A 25,489-nucleotide genomic window follows, 5' to 3' on the forward strand; every position below is an offset into this window, starting at 1 on the left:
AATCCATTGTGTATGAATTAGGGAAACCTGCACACCTGTGCAGCCTGTGGACATCCTGATGGTGACAGAGAAGGGGTAGTTCACCAGAAGGTAGCCACACTGATGGAAAACTACCCATCTGCACCATAAATGTGCCACTTGCACTGCCTGTGCTGCCTCTGCCATCTCCACTCACTCAAGGCTTGCTTCCACCGTAGTGAGGGTGTGGGTGCCATTGGGATACAACTGTCTCATAGGAGAGGTACTCCTCTGAGGCACCAGGGTGACCTCCTACGGGGTGCAGGCATCATCACACCATGTTGTCAGCTCCAGGACAGACTGGTACAGGAGCTACTTTGGCTACTTGCAGTGTGGACTGGGGGAAAAGAGCAGGAACCAGAGCAGCAGCTGCAGCACTGGGAAGACAGGAGAGCAAGAGAAGAGCAACCACCTGGCAGCAAGTCATCATGCCAGACCTGCAAAGGCAAAGTGAGGCAAACATTAAGCCTGTGTGATTAGAGAGCTTGGCTGCCTGCCACAGCTCAGGGCCAAGAGGATTACTGGATGCACACAGGCTCCTCACAGCTCCTGGGTCATGTGTGTTTAAGCTCACCACAGAGAACAGAAGGGTTGGGGCCTGCCTGGAGCCAGGTGAGTAAGGAGTGATAAGAATCTCACTCATCACCAGCTTTGATCTTCTGGAGCTCTTCTGGACTGTGGGGGCTTACAGCACAACCCAGTGCTACTGCAGAAATATCAGGAGCTGGTATCACTTCGCTCTGTTACACCAGTGACTCCATCTGCCTGGAGTCGATTCCCTAGATTCCAGGACTCAGGCCCTGCAGATGGATTTGTCCCACTCAGCGGCCAACACAGCTCTGCTCCACCAGCAGGAAAGGGGATCTGATGGTGCTCACTGGTTTTACAGGGAAGAAGGTGGCACATTAACTCCTCACATTGAAGTATGTGGTGTTACAGAGCAGAGCAGACTTGCCAGCTGATTTTAATTTCCAAGCAGATCAAAATTTAATCTGCTGCTACATCTCCCCTTGCCAGGGCCTGTTCTGGCCAGGGAACAGTGCAGGGGCAGGCTCTGCAGCTGCAGCTCTCCCTCCAAAGGCTCAGCAGCACAGCCCCCCATCTCCATGCTGCCCCCAGCCTGCATGGCCACACTCATGGCCTCTTGGCAGCCTCCCTGGAGGTGGCAAGGAGCTGGTGTCCAGAGAGGTGCTCCAAAGGCTCCATCAGGGAAGCCCCATGTCCCCCAAAAGCAGCTGGATATGAAGTTATGAATGCCATGGGATGTGGTGGAGCCAGATGGGGAGGGAGGCTGAGAGTCACCCACTCTCTGCACTCTCAACACCCCAAACCACCAGCACTGCCTACCTGGCATGACCCCAGAGCACACTGTCACCAGCCAGTGGCCACAGCCAGGCCTCCACTGTAATGCCATCCCAACCACCTGCCTGCTCACCTTCCAGCTCCCCTTTCAATCCAGGGGGGAATAGCAACAAGGAAATCACAAATCAAGCCTTGGGAGGAAATGCCCCAACTGTCAGGGCAAACCTCACGCAGCTGTGTTGGGGCTGGATGCTTCCTTTCCTGTAAGGGTGGGTTATCACAGGCCTCCCAACAGCAAAGCCAAGCTCTGCTTTTTGCTGATTTTCTCAAACCACAAACGGCCCCTTCCAAACTGGCACAGGAGGGGAAGCCCACCCTACAGCCTCCCAGCACCTGACAGGCTTCACCAGGAACGTGCTTCTCCCAGCCCCTCTCTGCAGGATGGAGCCCTGGGCTGCTATCGGATAGAGCACTGGGAGCAGATGGTTTGTGTAGACAACGCGCACTGAGGCTCTGGCTGGGTGTCGTTCACCCACCAACTCGTGTGCTAAGATGTGCAGTGACACCAGCACGGCCTGGGAAAGCAGAGGTGCTGCCCAGCAGAAGATGTGGTGCCATCCCTGGCAGCCCTGCTAGCCTGCATGGAGAGGGAGGCAAGGACCCCCCAGAGTGGGTGTGCAGAGCTGGGGCAGCCTCCACAGGCTGGTAGCCAAGGGCAGGATGCCGGGCCCAGGCCCTGGGGGTGAACAGGGCTGCTGTGCCCACGGCTGTGTGGCACTGACTCCCCAACCCACCACATGACCATGGACTGCTGGCTGCCAGACAGCTGCTTTCCCTGCTGAGCTGCCATGGTGGGAGCTGTCCAGAGCTTCCAGAACCCTACTCCACGTCCAGAGATCTGCCAGTCCCAATGGATGCCTGGGATGGGATGGCAGAGCTCAGTGGGATGGCCTGTAACCAGGCACGGATGTGCCCACGGGCACAAACAGACCCACAAACAGACATGGGCATGGATGTGCACACGTGTATGGGGGACACAGGCACAAACAAAGCCACAGGAGGCTGCAGCAATGCCAAGCCAGGGGAAAACAGCTGCAGCTGTATCACAAGCCCATTGCCCCCTAGCCTCGGGTAACAGGACTCAAAACTGGGTGTACGGGGACAACTGCAGGCTCAGGGCTCAGCACGGACCCACACACTGCCCCTGGCCAGAGCATTCCCACACGGTGGGGTGGTGTAACCAGCATGGTACACAGAGGCACCAGCCCAACTAGGAGGGCTGGGAGCACCTGAGGAGTCACCTGTGCCCAGGGGCTGGAGCCTGAGGCTCTGGCAGGGCACCCTAGCCCAGGACACTGGGCCAGTCAGTGCCTGGCCTGGGGCCAGAGCAGGAGCCACAGCCCCTTTCACTTGCAGGCACAACCCAGGGAAAGGGCTCAAAGCTCCAGCCCAGGGGCCAAGCAGAGCTGATGGTGAGGGTCCCTCGCCGCTGACCGTGCAGTGATCCTGCACCACGGCCAATAAACAGTGAGAGATGCCAAAACCAAGCAGGGCCCATCTGCCTTAAATTAGTTTATTTTGGATGATAATGTCAAGTCTGATTTAGACCAGACCAAAATCTGGACAATCATCTTCTCACAGGGATGCAGCCCAGCTTCTAGTCAGGCATCCTCTGCAGGCCATTGCTGGCCCCTCCAGGAGGTATCATTTCCAAATTATCATCATTTCCTTTACTGTATCCACTGCTCTGGGATCTAGTGAAACAATCCCTCCCAGCACAGGGCCTGCAAGGCAGGACCATGACAGACTGCTTATCCTGGCCCCCAGGTACCAGCAGCACTGGCTGGAGCTGGTTTGAAGCACTGTGTCAGCTCCTGGCTCACAGGCTCACTGTCCCAGGGGACACACGAGGACTGGTGGCTCCATCTGGCACGTTTTGGGCAGGGATGTCACCCAGCACAGCTGGCTGGGACCAAGCAGTTCGGCACTGGCACCAGCCTGGCACCCAGCCCAGTGGCCTGTAGGGCCCTGCCCTGGGGCCCATGACCACAGGGCATTAACACAAGATGCAGCAAGACCAATAGAAAAAAGCACTTAAAAAACCCTTTAACTTAACAGATTTAAAAACTGGCTTTAAAATTATAGAAAGGCAGATGAGGTTGGACACAAGTATAGCAACACTGAGGACATCTCAGAGACACTTGAGCAAGATGTTTACACCAAACAGCATGGTCAGGGCAGCACCAGTCTGCTGGCAGTGCCACGAATACCAGAACAAGTCATACTGAGCCCTCCTGCAGAGCTCCAGCCATGGCTGCCATGTACCTGTCTGACACCTGGAAAGCAGGGAGGAGGTGGTGAACACAGCCACATGACAGATGGAAGGAGTACAGCTGCACCATCACTTGGGGCCTCCTGTGCACAGGAAAAGCAACTTTCATGGTGGGAGGGCTGTGCTGGTGTCACTGCACCTCTGCAGGACTGGAGGAGGGCAGAGATCAACCCTGGGCCACCAGTGCTCCCATCCAGCCAGGGGACTTCCGTGTGAGGGGAAGGGAAGCCAGCTCTGTAGTCCTGTTTTGCCAGTGGGTAGGGTCAGAGACACAGACACCAACTTAAGGAACAGTGTAATACATACCCTGTAATTTCCATACTGTTATAACTCCTCAGTTTCCTCTAACTGTACCCCCCAGTTCCCTGTCCACAGAGTTCCCAGTCATTTTCCCACATAATACACCCTGTGACTATAGTCACTCAAGCTTCACAATATCCGAACAGAGCTTGAGAATATTTCATGCTTTGGCACCACATGGATTGTCTACTATCAGTGGAGGTAGTTGGTAAGCTAATTGTTTCATAATCACCCACACCTTAACATACAATGCAATTATTAGAACAAAAATCAAAAGGATTAGCATCAATAAAATGACAACAGGGTGAAGCACTTGGTTGAGAATTCCAGTAGCTGTAGGCACCCATCCAGAGAGACTGTCCCACCATCAGTGTCCTCTGCCTTTCTTCGCCTGCTCCATCACACGATGTATTTCTGCCATGCCATGATGGACAATCAAAGTCTTTTGTCCATTCTCTTGTGCTTGTTTCAGCAAGTGCCTCAGGTCCGTGTGCTGTAACAGCTCCTTTATCAGTTCATAGCAATGGGAGTAGGCTGCAAGTCTTGAATCAGGGTAGAGTTAGATTCCAAAAATTGACAGGATATAACAGGAGGTAAAAAACTAAAAACTTCATTTAAAAAATATAAACTAAAAATAAATAACTAAAATCCTGTTAATAAAGTTACAGGCACAAAGTATTGGAGTGACTACTTACATTTTCAGTAATGTTATCTACAAATAAAAAAATCCCAAGAGGTTCTCATGCACCTCATTGTACACAGTATTGCAAAGTTTACCTCTGACTTTCAGATCCTGGCCAATCCTTTTCTGTAGGGTATTTACTCTTGTGAATTTTATTCTGAAATGCATCCTGCACAGAAGAATCCAAGCTCAAAACTAAAAGCTGCTTAGAGCCCCCTGAGTCTAGGGTTATCCCTGATGCTCCCTGGTCATGCAAGCACACCATCCAAGAGGGGTTCCCCGTATCTTTGCTTAAACTGTTCAAATATTTCATTTACTTCATGCTGAGTATAATCTTTTATGAGTATCCCTCCTGACCTGCTGACCATTAGCATCTAATTCCACCTTTCGTCTCCATGCTGGTCTCACATCTACAAATTCATCTGGGGAACCAATCTCATCAGAATCCACAGAATCCCAACTATCTCCATTCCATTTATTGGGATCCACCTGCCTCTGCAATTGCTCCATGCATTTCCTTGTGATTTGCTTGCCCCCCTCCTTTCCTTATACTGAGCTACTCTAACTGCAGCCTTCACGGCTACAGTCTGGTAACTGTCCAACTTATCAGCAAGCGGCTTATTTTGGCACTTTAGCATTACAATTTGATTCTGCAACTCACACATCTGTCACCATGTTAGTGCATTTCAACAACTGCTCCTTTTGTTGGTGTTTTGTTTGAAATACTGTTAACAAAATCCATCCTGGCCTTTCCAAACCCACAAGTTCTTTTCCTTTCTCAGTATGTGATTTTTGGATGCATTTCAATACATCCAGCAGTTCAGCTTCTTTTAATTGACTTCCCCATTGCTCACATGGTCCTCCAACCCTAGCCCACTTGAGGGCCAGTGAACTATAAGGAAGGTCTTCCCATCTGGGAATTTTGGACAGGACTGATTTCTTACATTTAGATTTAAAAAGCAACAGTTTGTTCTGACCCAGCTGATAATGCCAATTTTGTTTTGCTGGTGGCTAGGGTCAGAGACACAGACACCAACTTACGGAACAGTGGCATTTACTATGATGTAAAACTGCAAAGAATCACGGAAGGATAAGCTAAGCAATGCACCTAACCATTAGCAAAGAGTTACAAAGGGATAAGCTGAGCAATGCTAATCATTACTAGGAGAGAATGCCCACAGTGATTAAGAAAGATACATCACCACTTACCCCAATAAAATAAATCATCCAAGTGCGAGAGGCATCAGCTGTGGGGGGAAGCTGTCCCAGCCAAGGACTGGAGAACCATGCCCGGAACTGGGAACTCCTGCAGTGCCTCCCCCTTTGCAGCCACGAGGCTCCCCCACTTTGCTCTGACAGGGGCCCAGTTTTTACACTGCTCAACAAACAAGCTGACATAATTTCTAATTTCATTTTCCTGCTAGACTTTTCCCAAAGCCTGGCCAGGGCTCAAGGAAGATCCAAGGGAGTTGTCCTTGATCCTACACCCCCCTAATTAGGCCAGATGTGGCCTTATCCTGTTTCTAGATATGGAAAGGTGAACACATTTTGCCAATAAATAGACATATATAACAATACCTCGTTAATGAGTAGAAACATACATTTGGTCGCAATGTTCATCCTAGGTCAGCTTTGGCTCAGGGCCTGTTGTTCAGGCCTTAGTACTTCACTGTGGGACTCAGTCTCTACAGGAGAGGGGATGCATGTACTCTGTGGATCACGATCTTGAACAGAAGTGGCAAAGAGGTCCATGGAGTGCTGGTGCTCAGCCCCTCAGACTGCAGCAGCCCCAGGGCTGAGGTCCAGTCCAGGCTGCTGCAGAGGCTTTTCTACTGCGGCACAGGCTCCTTCTGCGTTTTTCCCTTCCACACTGTTCCAAATCCCGTAGGTGAAGTAAATAACAAAACCTGCAGGACAGTTTCCATAATGAAATGTGCAATGGTGGGCTGTCAGCACTAACAGACCCCCAGGAGAGACCTGTGGGCACTGCACTCCCCACTGCAGGACACCTACCCCCAACCGTACAGACGGCAAACCGCGCCCAGGTGCCGGAACTCAGCTGTACCATCAGCAGGATGTTAATAAAGATGCTGAAGATTGGCAGGAGTGGTAGGAAAGGTACCTGCAAAGGACAAGAAGTGCTGTGTCAGCTGTGCCTTGAGGGACTAGGCTGGGCTCGAGGATGCTACCAGCCAGCGGAGGGACCACCTCCCTGCCACAGCCCAGAGCACCCAGGCACTTCCACACTGGGGATTGCACCTCAGAGAGACAGGTTGCAGGGCCCTGGGCTTTCCTGGTGACTGCCTGGCAGCAAGCCCTGGCACACCCTGCAATGCCCAGGTCCTGACGGAGTCCATGCGGGTGCAGACACCAAGATGCAGGGGGCTGCACTCACTTTGAAGTTTAACCGGGCGTTGCTCTGCGGCTGCCTCCAAATGATGATGGTGAGAATGAGCAGAGCCACGAGGAGCAGCACCAGAGCCACAACACAGCCCACGTTGGCATCCTTCAGCGCGGCCGTATTGAGGGTCAGGACCAAGCAGATGACTGTGATCAGTGCAGCTGCAAGAGAGGGGGTAGTCAGGGGGCTGCACAGCACATGGCCTCCCTGGGGTCCTGAGCCTCACCAACAGCTGGGATGAGGCACCCACTCCTCTTGGTCAGGTCCAGCACCCACTGTCTCTAACAGCCATCCCAAAGCCTCCACAAAGTGCTTTGCTGGAGGCACTTCCCAGACCAGCAAGCTACAGGGAGCCTGCACGTGGCTGGGTTTGGACCCAGCTCTGACACTTACCCAGACACCTGGCTGAGCCACCCCATTCTGGCTGTACAACAGAGCCACTGATAGACAGATCAAACCTCGCTGGCCGAGCCCAAGCACTCTCAAGGGGCTGGGGACTGCCCTTGCTGGTGGCCAGCATGTGTCAGGCTTACCACAGGGATCTCCCATGGCCACCTGCACATCCCTGGCTTAGCACCCATGTCCTCCAACAACACCTATGCACCCCAAACCACAGCTGTACCCCACACCTGGCACCCTGTTCAGGATTCAGAGCCTGCTGGCACTGCCAACAGCGGCTGGCAACCTGTGCTGCCTGGCTCCTCTCCTCTGCCTGGCATTCTCTCCATCCCTTCCCAACTCTGCAGAGATGTGCCAAAACACTCCAGCCCCTGGCAGGAGTGGACCTCAGCCACCAGTTCCCTCTCACTCACCAACGACTGCCACACAGAAATAAACAATGCGCCCTGAGAGCACAGTGGGGGTGTCCTCAGGTGGGTTGAACAGCATCGCCAGGGAAAACGTCTCTTTGTGCTGGGCACTGGCAGCAGTGATGGTCGGGTTCATGATCACTCTCTCCTCCTCGTTCCCATTCAGCTCCAGCATTTCCATGGCCTGCAGGGAGTTCGGCTGTCTGGGCTGGTACCTGAGCAGGTAAGACAAGCTTGCAGCAGAGCCCAAGGAACTTCCTAGCCCAAGGGAACAGTGGGCAGCACCCTCATATCTCTGCTGCTCCAGCAGCGACCCCACGACAGCCACTCCAAAGATATGCCCAGAGACACACACAGGCTCTGGTCAGCAGCCTCTATCTTGAGGGCTTGACACTTCCCCAGGCTGCATGCCCCTGGAAAAAAGCTGTGGCTACAAGCCCCCAGGACGACATAAGGAACACCCACCTTGGTCACCACCAAACACGAGGAGTCACCTACCGGAGGATGAGCACGCACACCGCCACCAGGGAGTAGGCCAGCAGCGTGCCGATCGACATGAGGTCCACCAGGTCCTTCAGGTCAAGCAGGAAGGCCAACACCGCTGCAATGAGGACACACAGCATGAGCACAGCTCCACACCACCATAGGGCTGGGTGTGAGGAAGTGGCCAGGAACTTTACCTGCAAAGAACCCTGAGATGATGGTGGCTATCAGAGGGGTCTTTGTGCGACCGTGGATCTGGGAGAGGAACCTGAAGAGCAGCCCATCCTCTGCCATGGCATGGATCACTCGGGGCATGGGAAACATGGAGCCCAGCAAGCTGCCATGGAGAGAGATTAGGCAAGCTGTCCACATCTACCACCCAGAAGGGGAAGGGACCGGCTCTGTGCCAGGAGCAGGATAGCAGCTGGACAGAGCAAATCCCCAGCCCAGCCGGGATGAATGCTGCTGGTCCCTGTGCTGTGCCAAGCAGTGCCAGCAATAGAGCCAGTCCTACCTGGTGGAGAGGGCACAGAGTGACCCAACAGCAACGGCGTAGCGGGCAGGCTCCCAGCCTACCGCCTTGAAGGCCTCAGGCAGAGGGCTGTTCTTGTCCAGGAGGAAGTAGGGCACCATGAGAGTCAGGGATGCAGAGACCCCGCAATAAAACACAAAGCAGATGAAGAGGGACGCAATGATGCCAATGGGGATCGAGCGCTGTGGGTTCCTGGCTTCCTCCCCTGTGCAGACACAAGAAGCCACATGTGCCCCACTCCACCACACATCATAGGGCAAGTACCCCCAGGGGATGAGCCAGAGTAGGGACTTTCCATGGCAGCACAGGACTGGGGAGCAGCAAACAGGGGCTGTTGGGAGTGGAGGGGTTCCTGGCCATGCTGCTGCACTGGCAGAAGGGATGAAGCTGCCTGGGCTTACAGCCCCTCTTGCCATGCCAGACCTTCCCCCTGACTGGCAGCTCCCTCTCCCTACAGAGCTTGTTGAATGGAGGTCCCCTGTGCACCTCAGCTTTGCAAAGGTGTGCTGCACCACGCTCCCAGCAAGGGGCTTGGCAGCAGGAAAGGAGGAAGCTGCTGGGCAGCCCCTGGGGGCAGGGTGGCCAAAGCAGGGAGGTCAGGCAGAACAGCCTGTACCAGCCACCCACTAAGTAGATTTCTAGGGTAATGAGAGGAAATTAAGAGAACTGCCTGTGCTCCAGGAAGCAGCAGTTTTGCATGAACTCAGTCATTTAGAAAAAGACTGCTTGAGGCTGGGAAATAACTAGGAGGCACCAGCAATTCCCACTGTCACAGCCTCGACTCAGCAGCCAAAAGGCTCCCTGCTGCTCTGGGAGCTGCCTGCGCAGACAGGGTGCAGCCCTACTCCCACCATGTAGTATAATGAGCCACTTTTCCTGCAGCAGGGCAGGCTCTGAGCCCTTTTGTCTGGCCCAGCTGAAGACACAGACTCCACAGGGAAACCTCCCAGGAGAGGTGAGAACAGCTGTTTTCCCACACCATGGAGCATCCTCCCCATCAGCTCCCAGCCAGCTGCTGGCTGTGCAGGGGAAATGCCCACACCACCCTCACCCAAGGCAGTACCTGTGGTGGCAATGCAGTCAAAGCCCACGAAGGCATAGAAACAGGTGGCAGCACCAGTCAGGGTCCCTTCCAGTCCAAAGGGGAAAAACCCACCAGAGCCAAAAGCTTTTTTCCTGGAAAAAAGGGAGGAGAGCAGTTGCCATGGGGTGCAGGGACAGCAGGGCCTATGCCTGCCCTCTGCCAGACCCTGGCCTGGCAGAGTTGCTCTACTTACATGTCATCTGGTGAGTCTGACTGTGAGCAGTTGACACAGTTCTCTGAAAGCTGCCAGTTCTTGATGTCTCCCTTGATGAAGCCAGCAATGATGACAAAGCTCAGCACCAACAGGTTCACCGCCGTGAAGATTTTGTTCACGAGGGCAGATTCGCTGACACCAAAGGCCAGCAGTACTGTGGGGACAACACAGGTGAGTGGGGACCCATCAGGTTGCCATGGCATCACCCATGGTACCATAGAGCCCCTCCTGCACACTCACAAGTAAGCAGCAAAATCAGGATTACAGCAAAGAAGTCTGGACGCTCAGCCAGCACTCCTGGCAGGTGCATTGTGGTCTTGTTGGCGAAGAAGGTGGAGATGTGGTTGCCGATGATGTTGTCAAATGCTGCACTCCAGGCTCGAGCCACACTGGCCGTACCTGGTCGATGGCAGATCTGTGCATTAGTCCAAGCCCGGGGCAGACTGGCACCAGCCACCCGCACCTGAGCACCCACCTCCCTGCTGATCCCACACCACACCCTGCCCCCACAGCACTGCACGCTGCCCCCAGAAACCCCCCATGCTGCCTGGCCTCGTACCTATGACATAGGAGAGAATGAGGTTCCAGCCGGCTATAAAAGCCCAGATCTCACCAACAGTAACGTAGCTGTAGAGGTAGGCAGAGCCGGCCTTGGGGACACGGGCCCCAAACTCTGCATAGCAGAGTCCAGCCAGTACCGACGAGAAAGCAGCCACCAGGAAGCAGAGGATGATTGAGGGACCAGCCATCTCCTTGGCTACCTCCCCAGCCAGCACATACACACCAGCCCCAAGCGTGCTGCCCACACCAAGGGATACAAGGTCTAATGTGGTGAGGCAGCGAGCAAAATGTGTGTCATTGGAGCTCAGGTCCACCATGCGCCGGCGGATCAGCTTCTTCCCAAAACTGCTCATTTTTTCCCCCAACATCTTGCCCTCTCCTTGGTGAAGCTCAGATGGCCAAAAGTCCTGCAAGAGAAGAGAAATGTGAAGCTCAGTGTCCTTCAGGCAGCAGGACTGACACTGCAAGGGGAAGTGCAGGCAATGACGCCCACAGGAGGCTGCTCCCAGCTCACCCATCGGCACCACACCCCTGCCACACCGGTTGGCCAGAGACCGCGATTGTGGCATCCTCCAAGGCACTGTGGGGCTGCACATACCCTGCCTGTACAGCCTCTGCACCAGGACAGTGAGCCAGGGATGAACCCAGTTGGTCCATGGTGGGAAACGGTCATTGCTCAAGCCCTTTGTGGTCTCAACCATGGAGCCCAGAGCTTGCCCACTGTTTCCCAGGCTTGGCAATTTGGAACCCCTTCAGCCCAAACTTGACTGCTATGCACATCCCTCCCGCCCGACACGTGGATATGCACAGCAGCACTGGGGCACAGGATTGCAGCAGACTGACTCACTGGATGCAGAGTCCTGTTTTGCTTTCAGTGTCTGCACCACCTTCTCTATAGGGATGCATAACCAGACAAATACCACGGCACGGACCCCTGGTGCAAACCCTTTGCCTGCTAACAGTGCTTGCTGAGCAATCTGCAAGATTGAGCTCTGCAGACTGTAATCACCCTGAACGTGTGACATCCCTAATCCTCTTGCTCACAGCAGCCACCCATCCCCAAAAAGTTCTGAAGATGAGGAACCTGTGAAGCAGGCATCTAGCACAGAGGAGCGCCAAGGAAAGGGGCTCCCAATGCCCATGGCGGTGGCTGGCACCTCTGCCCTGAAGCACCCACCCACCAGTGTCCTCTCCCTGCTGGCTTCTCCCTTCATTGGGAAAGGCAGCACACTCCATCCAGGTGCCCAGGACAGCACACCACACTACATGGATCAGCATAAATACACAAGGATAACTTTGTGACTCTTTTCCATAAAGCAGGATTATCAGGATCACAGTGGCAGCCACAAACCCGGCTGCTTTCCCATAACCAACAAACCGTCCTGCTTCTTGATAAACCTCCTCCCGAGCTAGCACGTGTCACATTCGGCCTTGGCCCCAAGGAGTGGTCCCAGCCCAGGCAGCCTCTGGGCCAGGTTTCAAGGGAACAAGTCCCCAGCACTTACACCCCCCTCAACGACTACCTGGACGAGCCTAGCTGCGCTACCAGACTCCGGCTCCCCAGCGGAATACCAGAAGCAGCGTGCCTGGCGGCAGCTGGACTCTCCCGCTCCACGCCAGTGCCCACGGCAACCCGGCAGCCATCGGATCCCGCCGTGACCCGGGGTAGGCGCCGGACGCCGTTAGCTCGGGACCACCACCCCAGCCCCCGCGGGGGCATCTCCGGTCCCGAGGAGCGCCAGCCAGGCGCCGTCCCCCCGGGGAGTGCGGCGATGCCCTGGGTTATGGCACAAGCCGAGCGGGGAGTCGCGGCCACGTGTTGGCGAGAGGCAGCTGATGCAACCGCGCCACCGGTTGCGCCAAACCCTGCCGGTCCGGCGGCAGCGCCCACCACCACTCACCAGCAGTCTCGGTAGGGCTCGGCTGGCTCCGGTGCGACCCCCTTCAGGTGAACTCAGTTCTGTTCGCCGCCGCCGCCGCCGCCGAGAGCGTGGAGAGGGACTCGCGTGGTGATGGAGTAGTGCCTGTAGGATCCGGAAATATACGTTCTCTCCATCCAGAACCGCCCCCGGCCAGGGGGCGGGAGAGCGGGAACAGACGGCGCGAAATGACGAGTAGGGAGCCCGCCCTCTCGCAGCCGCACCCATGCCGGGTTCCGCCGCTGTTTTTAGAAAACGTAAATTCGAGTAACCAGTGGCACCGGGGCCAGCCGGCATTGCGGCTGCTGCGAGTGGCAGCTCCGAGACACGGCAAACACCTTGCTCCCTCGGGAAAGGCCACGGAGGGGGCGGCTGAGGGTCCCCCGAGTCCAGATGCGCCATGGGGACAGAGCCTGTCCCGGCCTTGCCCCGCCCCGGCTGCGAGCGAGGCGAGGAGGTGAGGCCAGCCCTGCTGCGGGCGCTGCGAGCAGAGCTCAGACCGGGGCGTGTAGGGCGAGTCTATCCTCACCTGCGTGTGCTCCGCTACAGCCTCCTCAGGTCTGGGAGCAACAGGCAGCCCTAAGTCATGGGAAACGCCGGTCTTGAGAGAGCCGTTCGGCAGCCAGGAGAGAGGCGGGGGCCAGCACCCTCGTCTCCAGCACGCAGGCTGGCACCCGTGTCTGAGCAGGCCGAGCCTGATGCAATCCAGTGCTCGCGTGTCGTGAGGGCCCATTCAAAGTGGCAGCTCGCAGCGAGGTGAGCCAGCCCCTCGCCGGCATCACTGGCAACACCCTGCTCTGGCGCCACCATCTTCGGGTTTCGGGTTGCCCGCGGAGCGGAGGGGAAGCACAGCAGGCAGGAGCGCTAGGCAGCTACCCCCCCCCCCCCCCCGCCCCAGAGGGGGGCACACGCTGGGGAGATGCGGTGATGGAAACACCAACTCATGCTTCTAACAGGCAGTGACGAAGGCTCTGCCCCCGCTTCCCAGAATCGGTGAACTGCAGTTACGCAACGCCCCTTCTCTCCCTGACCCCACGAAGAAGTAAGGTCAGGATGCAAGCGGCAGGCAGCATGGCTGTTACTACTCAACTTCCCATTCCTTCCAGGGCTGTCAGCTGTAAGTAAGGCAAGGAGCCAGCTGGGCAGCACCATTGCCAAGGGTGTTCTCGGACAGGGTAGGCAGCACCACAGGCACAGCAGGGTCACCTGTCCCAGACAAGCAGATACAGGGTACCCAAAACAGTGAGGGGGCAGATGACATGATTTGCCTATTACCAGAAACCTCCTTGCAACATCAGGCGTTGGGAAGCAGTGTCCCAAAGAGAGCAGCACCAGGACACCAGAACATGTCTCCAGCTCCCAGACCATATGTGTCTTCCCAGTGTCCCATCCTCACCTCCCAGTCTTAGTGCTCTCCGCTCCCATCATTCAGGGCCCTGATCCAGCAGCACAGGCCAAGGGCTGGGAGCAGGCTGAGGCACGGAACGAGCCAAGTGCACGTCCCAACAAGAGCAGCAGGAAGGCAAACAGTGGCAAGGCACATGTAGCCAGCATCAAAGGAGGGTAGGAGATGGCTCCTGCCCATAAAGGGGGCCAGAAGCCCTGAAGAAACAGATCCACATCAGTCCTTGGATGCCCCCACCACCTTCCACAACTGAAGCACTACTTCACATTGGAAGGGACCCATAAAGACCATCGAGTCCAGCTTCACCCACGAGTGCCTCTCTGTTTACAAATAATAAATCTAGCAGGGCACCTTTTCTAGCCAGCTCCCTTAGTACCTGCACCAAGTAGTTACCTTCACCATGCATGTACAGGGAAGCCCTCACAGACCATGTTAGGGCTCTCTGCTGTGGATTGTGCTGGCACTGGAGCTGCCCCAGCAATCAAGTGCAAAGCAGGGCACAGAGCTTCCCTGTGCAGCCACCCCAGCACATAGTCTAGGGCAGCTGCCCCAGGAACGGGTGTGGGCTGTCTGTGAATGTGCATTCCAAGGCAGTCAGGAACACCAACCAGAAATAACAGCGGAGCAAAAACAGGCCAGCCTTCCCAGCCCAACCTCAGGGCACTGCCAGCACCAAACAGCGGGACTCTCCAGTGCCTCACCCAGACACAAGGCAGTGGAAGAAGGTGCCTGCATCAACCTACTGCAGAGAGAAGGCAGTGCAGCAGGGCTCCCAGCACCAGCATGCAGGAACAGTGAGGGACTGAGTCCCAAGTGCTGCTTCCCCACCACCTGCCCCCAGTCACCGATAATAAAACAGTCATTAATAGCCAAAGGCTACAGAAGCCTGATGTGCCATCAGCCAGCATTGGCTTTTCCCACATTCAGTGTGAAGGTGGTCTAAGGAAGAAACCTGTCTCTACAGCTGCCCACCACCTCACAGCCAAGCATCCCACTTGGAAGCACCAGAAATGCTTCCCCAGAGCCACACTGTTCCTCCATCCACAAGCATCCAGCTCCTCCTTGTAAGAGACCTCAAGTCTCTGGCTGAGCAAAACCAGCCACAGCCAAGAACAGACCTGCCCTGATTGCCCAGTACTTTGGGGATCAGTGGGCAGCACTGGGCACTGCCTCTACCCAAGCAGACAGCAAGCACCACTGCAAAAGACACTTTTATTTTAAATACAAGGAGTTAGAAAATTAATTCATTCAAGAGCTCCACATATATCACTGGCAGCTGGACAGTGGCTGTTGTCTGTCCCCATGTCAGCTGTCAGTCTCTCCCCAGGTCACCACTATTGAACACTGCTCCATCTTTCAGACAGATTCCTGGGAAGCAACAGCAACATCAAAGCAGTAGTGCTTCTGGCACTCAGCACCTGACCCCTGGGAAAGGCCATGAGCTGTATCCCTTCCACCTGGCAGCCCTCAGTTATAGCAGCAAGGGATCACTGGAGCCTCCCTGCAGCCTGCTCAGAGGTGAGGGCTCACCACAGTGAGGGAACATACCTGCTGCTCTGAGCTGAGCCTGCAAGGAGGAGATTGTCTGCTGATAGGCTTCACACTGGGCAGTCTTGTCAGCTGCAGATAGGAGGCAAGAAGGTGTGTGCTCAGCCCATCCTAAATACCTCACCCCCAGACTCTCCAGGGCAGCAGCTGAGATCCTGCTCTACCCCCTAAACAAGAAGCCAGCCCCATTCCCATGGAGCTGCAGGCCCTGGGCTCCAGGTACAAGCACAGGGAATGTCACCTGGATTGCAGGTGTCCTGCAGTCCTCAGAACAGCCAGCTCCACGTACCAAGCTCACCCTTCACTCGCTCCAGCTCTTTCTTCACATGCTCCAGTTCCTGGGACAGCTGATCACCTGCAGACTGGAAAGAGCAGGGTGTAAGTGTGATGCAGGGATTGGTCACCCCCACTGCAGCACAACCCATCCTCTGGAGGAGCACTGCAGCCCATCCAACACTCCAAGCCCAGCACCCTGGGGGCCACTGCCAGGGCACATCCATCACAGCAGCAGTGCTTGGTGAAGGAGCCACTGTAGCAAGCATCTGCCAGCACCCATGGGAAACAAGAATGCCTTTGGCTGGCTGCAGCCACAGAGTGAAGAGCCCGAAAACTGCACAAGTTTATTTTTCAGGTAGAAGATTTCCTAACTTGGAGCTTCATCTTGCTGCAGGCTCTGCTCACCCCATCCTGGGGCTATGATCTACATGTCAGGACATATAAAAGTGACGACGCAAGCCACAGAAGGTTCGCATGTTTCAAAAGGCCCTTAGAAAATCTAACTGGACAGAAGCCTGCAGTCCCCTGAGCACGGAGAGGTGGTAAAGCCATGAAAAAAATGCACATGGTCTTGTGTAAACCCCAGGGAAAAGCTAAAACAGCTCAGGTGCCAGCCAGGAAACTGGCAGCTCCAGGTCTGATCATCTCCCACCTCTGGCATAGCTGGCCCAAGCCAGAGGCTGAACAGTGCTCTATGGTGGCAGAAAACAGCTGGCTCTTACCTGCTCAGCAGGAACTGCATCTTCACACCCTGAAGTCAGGCCAGGGGCCAACTCACGGGACAAAGAGGACTCCGCACACACCCACGTCTGGTCAGTCTTACCTGTGAAGAGAGGTGTCAGCACTAGAAACCTGCCATCCTCGGCTGCTTTTCAACCTGGCCTCAGAGCTGCTCCAGACCAGGGAAGGGCAGAACCTGTCCAAGAGAGTCAGAAAGTCTCCCAGCACTTGCAGCCCAACAGCTGGTGCTGGCTTGGCCTGTATGGGTGCTTCGTGAAAGTGTTCCTGCGTGGCCTCACTCCCAGCAGCTCTGGCCTCCTGCTAGGAGTCTGCTCTCACAGGGAGGGCAGGCAGCTGCCCCGGGCAGGATAGGACAGGGCTGTCCCAGCAGAGTGGAGACAGCCTCTTCACTTCCCCTCCTTCTGTAGAGCTCAGGAGCGCAGGCTGCCCAGCTGCAGTTTCTGGGAAGGCAGCACCCCCTGCCTGCAGCACCGGCTGGAGCACCCTCAGCACTCCTGGTCAACCAGGGCTCAGCTGGGGAGTAGCGCTGCCCAACAAGCAGCTGCCCGTGTTTCTCTACACTCCTCCCAACACAAGGCAAGAATCTACACCTCCATACTGCTCACCTGTTCCCAAGACAGTCCCTGCTGCAACCAACCCTTCTTTGCTCTCACCATTTTCCTTCAGCTCTTGGGTCCTATTGCACACCAGCTCCTGCATAGTTGATCCTAAGTGAGACCCAGGAAAGGAAAATAAAGAGCATCAACTCCTGCTAAGAGAGCTCCCTAACTGACCACGGCCACTCCCTCTCCTATGAATGAACTTGAGAACCAGATTTGTTCAGGCTCTTTGCTGGATGCCTCTCCAGCAAAAGAGGGAAGGCCCTCACCTCCCCTCCTCTGAACCCAAGCACATGCAGTCCCCCCTCAGTCCTTTTGCCAGGATCAGTTTTGACCCTGCAGCCAAGACCTGAACATTCTTCCCATGGCAGCAGCTCCCCTCTCCCATGACTCTGCAGCCTCTGAGGCTTCTGCTAAGGCTCACCTTTACTGAGGCAAAAACGCTTGGACGAAACCACTTTTCCCGGAGGCCGCGGCAAGGAGCGGGAAGCCACGGTAGCAATTGCTGTAGAGAGCCTTGAAGACGGCTGTTTACGACTCCCAGCCTTGACAGCAGCTGTAGTGGACAGTGAGCACAGAGGCTGCTATTCCCAAGCAGTTCCATCGTACCCTCTTTAGGCAGCCCGGGGCTCAGCCAGACTGCCTGCCCCAGGGCTACAGGCACCAGTACCCCGTGACCCCACAATGCCATGAAGTGAAGGCTCCAAAGCCAACAGGCTGCCAGCCTACACTGGGGGGAGGTCAGACAGTGTTAACACATCCCTTGGGGTATAAGAATACTTCCTAGGCTCCTACCTGTGCCGCTGCCATGGACTCCCCACTCCCCGTGTTCTCTCCCCAGCCAGGCTGCAGCTCAAGCCCTTCCCCTTCTCCCTTCTAGATGCAGCACCCTAACCCACGCGCTTCCCTGCTTCGCCTGAGGCAACTGGCAGGTGCAGAATTACTTTTCATCTCTCTGTCCCGGGGGGCGGGTGTGGGAAGCTTGGAAGGCTGTGCCTGCTGCGAAGCCCCGCTGGCATGCTGAAGCCTGGTCCTGGCAGGAGACGTCAGCTTCGGCCTGGTCCCTGGGGGAAGAGAGAGGGTTCTGCAGCGCCGGGCGGGCGGTGGCCGCGCCGGGCTCCCCGCAGTGGCCCCGCTTACCTGGGGGCTGGAGGAGCCGCGTTTCCCAGGCGCCGCGCCCCGTGCCGGCCGCGGGGAGCTGCAGCCCCAGCGAGGCCCGTGCGCGGGGGAGAGCGAGCCGGGAGCGGCCGCGGCCCGGGGTGCGGCCAGGGCTGCCGGGGCGGCCGCCGAAGGCCTGCCCGGCACCGCGCCGCGCCCGCCGGGACTGGACGGGAGGGCGAGCGGGGCAGCCGCCGGGGCCACCATTGGCCGTGGGCTGCGGGAGGCACCCGGGCTGCTTTCGGGCCGGGCCCGGGCTAGGAGCAGCAGCGGCCTCGCAGTCGCCCGCGCTCAAGTCCAGAACCCGCCCGTGGCTCGGGACGGACAGCGGCGTGGAGGTGACGGGTCCGGCGGGCTCGGGCTGCAGCGCGCTGACCTCCCTCGGGCCCGGCGAGGGCTCCGCGGCCGACCCGAGGCGCAGGCGGGCGGCGATGGCGCGACACTCCTCCTCGAAGAAGCTGAGGTAAAGCGGGGAGGGCGGCGAGCGCAACGCCTGGACGTGCTGCAGCAGGTCAGGGCAGCCCGGCGAGCCGGAGCCGGCCTGCGGCTCCGGCCGCCACATCGCGCCTCGGCACCGCCGAGGAGAACCAGGGAAAACCAGGGAGCCCCGCCTGCCTCCGCCCCGCCGGTGCCCGCTCTGTTCCGGCCGTTCTCCCGCCCCGCCCGTGTCCGTCCTCTCCCGGCCCCCGCCCCGCCCCGCCGGTGCCCGCTCTCTCCCGATAGCTCTCCCTCCCCCTCTCTCCCGGCTGTTCCCCCGTGCCGGTAGCCCCCAGAACCAGGCAGACAATTGGCTTCACAGTGGTTTAATGCGAACGGCACCGGGACGTTACACTGGACAGGGTGCAGACAGCTGGATGGATGGCAGCCCCGCGCAGGGCAGAAGAAGGAACCGCCCCGAGCGCGACCGGCGGCAGCAGGAGGCGGGGACCGAGCCCCTCCGAGGCCACGGCCGCCTCCACCGGCACCAGGCTCCACGCTGCCCCACGGCCCTTTCCGGGCTGAGCCAGCCCCCGGAGCAGTTCCCTCGCGCTTTGAGCGACTTCCCCCCAAGAGCCACCTCTCGCCCAGCAGTGCCAGTTCCTCACCAGAAAACAGAGGAGACGTTGGCAAGGCCTCGGGGAACGTGCCTGGCAGGAACAGGAGGGCATCCACTGCAGGCCCGTGCTCCAAGAAAGGCTCGGCTGTGCCACAACAAAGTGACCACACTTACAAACCAGCCAGCCTTGATCCGAGGAGCCCCCAAACTGAGGCCCAACCTCACTCATCACAGCTGTGGCAGCTGCGGGAGCCTCCAAAGGACATTTCTGCTGCAGCAAGTCACAGCCTCATTGTCCCTTCAAGCTCTGAACACTTCCCTGACCAGTCGTGTGTTCTCACTTCAAGTGACTGCCCAGCTCACTGCAGAACAGGGAAGAACACACAAAGAGCCATTGCTACTTCTCCTGCTCTTTAAGCAAATGTCTAACCTAAGACTGACTGACCATTTTCTGCTGTCCTTTTCTGGAGCGGTGGCTTCAATCTGGGCCCCACTGCTGGACTCCTCCTGTGGCAGCCATCATGGATGCATCCTACAACTGCTCCCACCAGCTTTCTCTTGCTCCTCCTCAGCCAGACCGTCTGCTCCTCCCAGCAGCCAGGGCCCCAGATAAGGTCACCAGGCTCAGCCGAGCAGGGTGCTGCAGGCAACACCAGCACACATGGCCCATGGCAGGGCAGGCTGTGGTGTTTCTTAAACTCTGGGCCAATGCATCCCAGCACACATGGCTACAGCCCAGACTACCCCATCTTCCACGTGCCAAATGGCCCACACAGAGCATCATGAGAGCACATGGGATGGAAACCCCTTGAGCTGCCAGCAGCACCTTAGAAAGGAGGGGGCACAAATACACCAAACAGGTCTGTAATGCAGGAGGCTGATAGCGGGGTTTGAGTAGGTGTTGGGTCTCAGCACTTCCAGACAGTGAAGAATGGGGGTTTCATGCAGGGTGAATGGGGTGGATGAGAGACTGACACACCCAGGCACCTACTCACTGGTTTGGATAAACCTTACTAAAACTCTAATACCTGATATAATCACTGACCAACATGACAACTGCTATTCTTCAAAGTCTCCTGCAGAGATGCTTGGGGCTGCACAGACAGGGGAGTGAAGGTCATCTCATACCTTCCTGTACAGGGAGAGAGGCAGCTCCTACACCAGAACACCATTAGCAAGTTCCTGCTCCACACCTATCCACATCTGCCCCTAGACGCGGGACAATGCACTCACTTGCATAAATCTTCACACCTTTAGGCCATGACCACAGCCCAGTAGAACAAACTGCTGCCAGTTAAAAAAGAGGAAAATACTGAACAAACTGGGAGGTTCAAGAGAGGAAAAGCTGGTTCAGAGAAGACAGATTTAGTGTAAAAATAAATGTCATTTTTGCAGGAGGGAGGGTGGAATGGAGGAAGACAGTGCCAGGTGCTCCTACTGGCGCACTTTCCCTGGGACGTAATTCCTATCAATAGTCTCCTCTTGCAGGAACATATGTAAGCAGCGCTCATTCTGTGCCAGTGGGTGTCCAGCAATTCTGGAAGAAAATCATACGTGGAGGTTAGCACAGCTGCCTCCAAGACCCCCACGCCTCTGATGTCTGTAGGAGGGAGTCAGGCAGCCAGCGCAGCACACCGCGCTCAGCCCAAGGTCATGCATCAGTCTGCAACAGGACCAGTAAGAGGTGCTTGAGCACAGGCTGTTCCCTTCCATGTCACGCTCTGAACCAACAGTGCTGTGTTGGTGAGTCCCTGTAGCACAGCTGTTCTGCTAATACTTACTACACTCTCAGGAGAGAGCACAAAGCACAACCCCCACTCACTCAGGGCAGGACTTGCTCCAGTTCCAGTTTCATTACGTGGCTGCAGCCACCACCCTCCAGCACTGGCACCTGCCAGCAGCAGGTCAAGATGCAGGACTGTCTCACAGTCAACCCACAGCCCAGGAACAGCTAAAGAAGCAGCACACAGTAAACAGCAAAGCCAGGACATCAAGCTTACTTGTTAATAAACTGTTCTAGGCCCTGTCTCCGCTCCTCGATGAAAGACTCCTCAAAGATGCCTTCATCTCCCCGGAAGGGAAGCTGTCGTTTCAAAGCTTTTCCAGGCAGCGGTGGCACTACAATCTGAAAGCACAGAATCAGCCCATGAGCAGAATGGCCACCTGCAAGCAGAAATCCTTTGCTGTTTGATGCTCATCTCCAGTGCCATCACATGGACAGAGCCCCAGAAGGTGCCCACTATCAGAGACTGGATAAGTTGCGTGTCTCGAAACATTTTGGGATGCTTGGCAAATGCCTGTGTGTATTTCATGGGAGGGGCAGATCAGCTCTTGCGAAGGCGAGACAGTGAAATGCTCCACCCCCCAACCCAGAGCCAGCATCCCAGCCCTGGCAGAGCTGTTCATCAATCACACACCCATGGGCGGTGCTAACCCAGCCCCTGAGTAGCCAAGTGACCAGAAGTAACACCGGGGGGGGGGGGGGGCCTAGAGGGCCACAAAGGCCCTGGGGCTTGAAAGCCCCCATAAGGGACCTACTTGTCTGGACCCTGCCTTCTCCAGGAGTTTTCATCTTGCCCACGCTGGAACCCGAGGAGTTGGTAGCTCTATGTGTGTTTTTCTGTACCTTTTCTGTCTTTCTCTCTCTTTCTTCTCCTTCTAATTCTCTTTTCATGGAACTTTTTGGGTAACATAGCATCTTAAGGTTTTAAAGGTTTCTAAGTTAAATGAGATAAGTTTATGCTAAGTTAATACTAAATTAATTCTAACTAATGTTATAGTAAGTGTTTTGTAAGTGTATTTACTCCTTGGCCAAAATTCCTTAATTTCCTTTATTTTTTCCAGTAAACTTTTGTGCATTTGTGACCTCTTGAGAATACCTGGTTGGGATTTCTCCTTGCACCAAACTAGAGTAAAGGAATCTCAATTTAACCCCTGGATTTAAGTGTCTGAGGTGCAACACCCACCATCACAGCCTCACTTCTGGGCATCTCAGGATTATTCCTGCAACTGTTCCCATGTCCTGGCTTAAGCAATAGGGAGGTCTGAGCCAGGCCTCACCTTACTGTCTCGTTCCAGCTCATTCTTCAGCCACTCAAAGTCGCTGTATCGTCTCCTCACACATGACTCCTTCAATTTGAAGATGGGGAGGTTTGTCTGTAAAAAAGCAAAGCAGTTCATTTGCAGGTTGCTCTGGAAGCCACACAGTATTTCAACGTGTAACTGAAACCTGAAGCTGCAATGAGAAAATCAAACCCCCTGAGAAGGAGGCATGATGGGAACACTCAGCTTCCTTATCCAGGACAGCACAAACCCCAAAACCCTTCAGATCCAAGCAAGCCATTCTACTCAGTGTTAGCCATTCCCTCTCCCTTGAGTGACTATTTCGGGAACATGCCCCCTTCCCAGGGGCACACACTGGGAACCAGTGCTGACAATATGATTGTTAGGAGAATGATTCCCCGCCCTGCCCAAGTTTACTCCATTTTGAAGTGATCTACAAGAGAGCTTCGCAGCAGCCTGCAGAGCAAAAGAACATCTGACCTGACACTGGCATCTCCACTGAAGAACCACCAAAGGAAATCATGCCCCAACAACTGTTCAAGGCCAGACCTCATCTACAGTTTCTCCCAAAACAGATCACCTACCCCAACAGGCTTTTCATGCCCATCTTGTGTCACTGGAGAAACGTGCAGCAATTCCTCCCCTTTTTCCCCTGCCACTGGAGTCCAACAACTGACAGCTGCATTAACTTCACCTTTACCCCATCAACACAGCCTGAATCATTCCTGGAACTGAAGGAGCAAAACCTTCTGATGGGCAGCACTCATATATTACTGCAACACGATTAACTGTTTTCTTACATGAAGTAAACTGGTACGTGTTTTCTGTGAAATAAACCCAGCTGCTTTCAGAGCATCTCCGCTGGTTTCAGTGGGACTAAGAGGTTCCCATTGCCATCTGCAGGCTGATGGGAGCCAAGCACCGGAGCAGAAAAAAACAAACACCAATTCTTCTGAAACGCAGTGGACACTGAGCAGTTAAATCACGCTATAAGCAAGTCAAACCAGCATCACAACACATACTGAAGGGAGCTTGTTTTATGGGAAGCTTAATTTTACTTTCCCCATCTATCAGACACAGAGCTGTGAAGGGGTCCCCAGTTCAGCTCGTTTAAGGCCCAGGGAAGAGAACCCTGCTCAGCCTGCTATGCACACTCCTGGGTCATGGCCTCTTGGTAAAGCAGCCAGCCTGCAGTTTGAGCAGGTCCCAAGATACTGCTACCCAGCTCTCCCCTGCTCGAGATAACCAGCTACGTGCAGCCATGCCCTGCTCAGCAACCACCCAGCGGGGCTCTAGGGAGGGGACGGCCGCAGGAGCCTGCTGAGGCAGCACGTCCCTGTCCCTGTCCGCACCAGCCCCCGCTGGATGCCGAGCGCCCCGGCGAACCCATCAGCTCTGACCTTGAGCCCCGGAGCGCCGCAGGCGCGCTGCTCGCCCCAGCCCAGCGCTGCCCGGGGCTTCGCCTCCTCCGCTCCCCGCTGCTGAACAGCGGCACCACCGCGGCCCTACTCGTCCGCCTTCCCTCGGCCACCGCGTCCCGAGCGCTGCCGCCCCTCCCCGGGCCGCACACCCGCACACCGGGCAGCCCAGCCCCGCAGGCCCGACGGGGGCCGCACCCGCATGCGGAGCTCGTAGCTAGTGTATCTGGCGCGGCCCATGCCCACGGTCTGTGGGTTGAAGATGTCGATCTCGAGGAAGTTGCTGGGCGGCCCGTACGCGTCCGTGAGGTCCTGCGGCTTCGCGTTGAGGCGCCGGGTGTCCGCCACCGCCGCCTCCGACATGGTGGTGCCGCCGCCGCCGCCCCGCCCGGCCCGCCCCGCCCGCTGCCGCAGCCCTCCCCTCCCGCGCATAGCCGCACGGCGCTCGCCCGCCGCCTACATAAACCGACAGTTATCCAGGGTTTGGGGCCCGTCAGCCGCCACCCCACCCGCGCACCGCAGCACGGCGCCCGCGCAGCGTCTGCATAAAGCGGTAGTTATCCAGGGTTCGGGGCCGGTCAGCTACCTCTCTGACAGCGCCGCCGCGCGGCCGACTCCTGCATAAGCGCAGAGGGTATTCAGCCCGCTGGGCTCACTTGGCCCGCCCCGGAACCTGCACGGCAGGCTTGTTCCCGGCGTTGCTCCGCGTCGCCTGAGCTGCCCCGGCCGGGCCCCCGCGGGACGGGGCAGAGCCCGAAGCTGAGGCGGCCGCACTGAGCGCTCGGCTGGAAACAGAGGCTCGGGGCCAAGAAACGCGCACAGGGAGTACACCAAACAGCGTCTGGGGTGTAGCCAGCCTCAGGCGCTGTACAGCGCGGGGAGTCTGAGGCCCCGGAACCTGGTTGCCGCGGCTCTGACGGACAGAACGGGACGCAGACCCATCATGCCTTACGCCAGGGCGTGTCCCGGAAATGGGCTCCCATCCGTGACGGGATGGCGGAGGGAGCGGCGCTCCCGGCCCGACCCGGAGTGCCGCGGCGCGCTCTGAGGCGGGTGGCTGAGCCGCAGAAGCCTCGGGGCTGCCACCACCATGCCGCCATCATCGCTCCGCCATCGCGGGGGCACTAGGCCCGCACCGGGCCCGGCGGGTTATGTAAGCGTAGCCGCCGCGGTGCCCGCTGGAAGCTGTAGTCACACCAACGCGCCGCCTGCCACGCTCCCCCGTTGCGGGGCACGCCCCGCCTTCCGCCGCGGGGGGCGCTGGGTACCGTAGTCCGACGGCTGTGCCAGGCTGCTCGCTACCGGCCCGGCGGGACTACCTCTCCCGGCGTGCCCCGCGTGCGCAGGCGCGGGGAGTGGCGCTGCTCCGTGGTAAACAGAGCGGCGCGGCGGCGGGCCCGGGGCGCACAAAGGGGTGGCGGGCCCGGCACTCTCGGCGGGGCTGAGGCGGTGCCCATGGCGGAGCCGGGTGGGGCTGCGGCGTCGCCGGACATCGACCCTGACTTTGAGCCGCAGAGCCGCCCGCGCTCCTGCACCTGGCCGCTGCCGCGGCCCGAGGCGGAGACGGGCGGCGCGGCTGGCGCGGCGGAGGAGGGCGCAGGCGGCGCG

At 57.0% G+C, this 25,489-nt stretch overlaps 4 protein-coding genes across 7 annotated transcripts in view; 1 reads left to right on the forward strand and 3 right to left on the reverse strand.

Annotated features, from left to right (window-relative positions):
- Positions 1-3,403: 3,403 nt before the first annotated feature.
- On the reverse strand, positions 3,404-13,483 carry SLC7A3 (solute carrier family 7 member 3). 2 transcript variants are annotated; one of them, XM_042039988.1, is made up of 13 exons: positions 13,167-13,483; positions 12,620-12,742; positions 10,717-11,125; positions 10,398-10,556; positions 10,137-10,311; positions 9,923-10,035; positions 8,842-9,064; positions 8,525-8,664; positions 8,343-8,445; positions 7,848-8,059; positions 7,030-7,196; positions 6,648-6,756; positions 3,404-6,541 (listed from the first exon to the last, which is right to left on the reverse strand). In XM_042039988.1, exons 1-13 carry the CDS (start codon positions 13,368-13,370, stop codon positions 6,408-6,410), a joined length of 2,271 nt encoding a protein of 756 aa, XP_041895922.1. In that variant the 5' UTR covers positions 13,371-13,483; the 3' UTR covers positions 3,404-6,407. The 2 variants fall into 2 exon arrangements, with proteins under 2 accessions (XP_041895922.1, XP_041895923.1); XM_042039989.1 differs by lacking the exons at positions 12,620-12,742; positions 13,167-13,483 and adding an exon at positions 12,242-12,577.
- A 1,757-nt stretch (positions 13,484-15,240) lies between these two features.
- On the reverse strand, positions 15,241-19,022 carry LOC121670158 (translation initiation factor IF-2-like). Of its 3 annotated transcripts, none has more exons than XM_042039991.1 (8): positions 18,347-19,022; positions 18,151-18,270; positions 17,631-17,762; positions 17,213-17,314; positions 16,589-16,689; positions 15,880-15,952; positions 15,591-15,662; positions 15,241-15,466 (listed from the first exon to the last, which is right to left on the reverse strand). In XM_042039991.1, exons 1-8 carry the CDS (start codon positions 18,924-18,926, stop codon positions 15,399-15,401), a joined length of 1,248 nt encoding a protein of 415 aa, XP_041895925.1. In that variant the 5' UTR covers positions 18,927-19,022; the 3' UTR covers positions 15,241-15,398. The 3 variants fall into 3 exon arrangements, with proteins under 3 accessions (XP_041895925.1, XP_041895927.1, XP_041895924.1); XM_042039993.1 differs by having other exon boundaries at positions 15,241-15,410; positions 18,347-19,021; XM_042039990.1 differs by having other exon boundaries at positions 15,367-15,662.
- A 129-nt stretch (positions 19,023-19,151) lies between these two features.
- SNX12 (sorting nexin 12) lies at positions 19,152-24,306 on the reverse strand. The gene is made up of 4 exons (XM_042039994.1): positions 24,080-24,306; positions 22,461-22,556; positions 21,401-21,525; positions 19,152-20,937 (listed from the first exon to the last, which is right to left on the reverse strand). The coding sequence occupies exons 1-4, from the start codon at positions 24,242-24,244 to the stop codon at positions 20,835-20,837; spliced, it is 489 nt and encodes a 162-aa protein (XP_041895928.1). The 5' UTR covers positions 24,245-24,306; the 3' UTR covers positions 19,152-20,834.
- Positions 24,307-24,631: 325 nt separating this feature from the next.
- The window catches only part of FOXO4 (forkhead box O4), a 22,446-nt gene continuing 21,588 nt past the window's right edge, over positions 24,632-25,489 (forward strand). The window contains exon 1 of the mRNA XM_042039996.1: positions 24,632-25,488. Within this exon, the coding sequence (XP_041895930.1) occupies positions 25,337-25,488 (152 nt within the window). The 5' untranslated portion in view covers positions 24,632-25,336. The remainder of the gene's footprint in view (position 25,489) is intronic.

This window comes from Corvus kubaryi, unplaced genomic scaffold (assembly GCF_017639235.1).
Source record: "Corvus kubaryi isolate FWS band 111438036 unplaced genomic scaffold, C.kubaryi_AGA036_p1.0 37395, whole genome shotgun sequence".
Classification (NCBI taxonomy): domain Eukaryota; kingdom Metazoa; phylum Chordata; class Aves; order Passeriformes; family Corvidae; genus Corvus; species Corvus kubaryi.

Bases quoted from the DNA above. Each gene is read 5' to 3' on its own strand.
- SLC7A3 (XM_042039988.1), bottom strand. From the start codon at position 13,370: ATGGGCCCTCACGACACGCGAGCACTGGATTGCATCAGGCTCGGCCTG. The intron at 12,743-13,166 runs GTGAGGATAGAC...CGGATCCTACAG, and splicing joins CTGTAGCGGAGCACACGCAG to GCACTACTCCATCACCACGC. The intron at 6,757-7,029 runs GTGAGTGCAGCC...TGTCCTTTGCAG, and splicing joins ACGCCCGGTTAAACTTCAAA to GTACCTTTCCTACCACTCCT.
- LOC121670158 (XM_042039990.1), bottom strand. From the start codon at position 18,926: ATGTGGCGGCCGGAGCCGCAGGCCGGCTCCGGCTCGCCGGGCTGCCCT. The intron at 18,271-18,346 runs GTAAGCGGGGCC...CTCTTCCCCCAG, and splicing joins GCGGCTCCTCCAGCCCCCAG to GGACCAGGCCGAAGCTGACG. The intron at 15,953-16,588 runs GTAAGAGCCAGC...TGCTCTTTCCAG, and splicing joins ATGCAGTTCCTGCTGAGCAG to TCTGCAGGTGATCAGCTGTC.
- SNX12 (XM_042039994.1), bottom strand. From the start codon at position 24,244: ATGTCGGAGGCGGCGGTGGCGGACACCCGGCGCCTCAACGCGAAGCCG. The intron at 22,557-24,079 runs GTGCGGCCCCCG...GCTTTTTTACAG, and splicing joins GCTACGAGCTCCGCATGCGG to ACAAACCTCCCCATCTTCAA. The intron at 21,526-22,460 runs GTGAGGCCTGGC...CTGTGCTTTCAG, and splicing joins AGCTGGAACGAGACAGTAAG to ATTGTAGTGCCACCGCTGCC.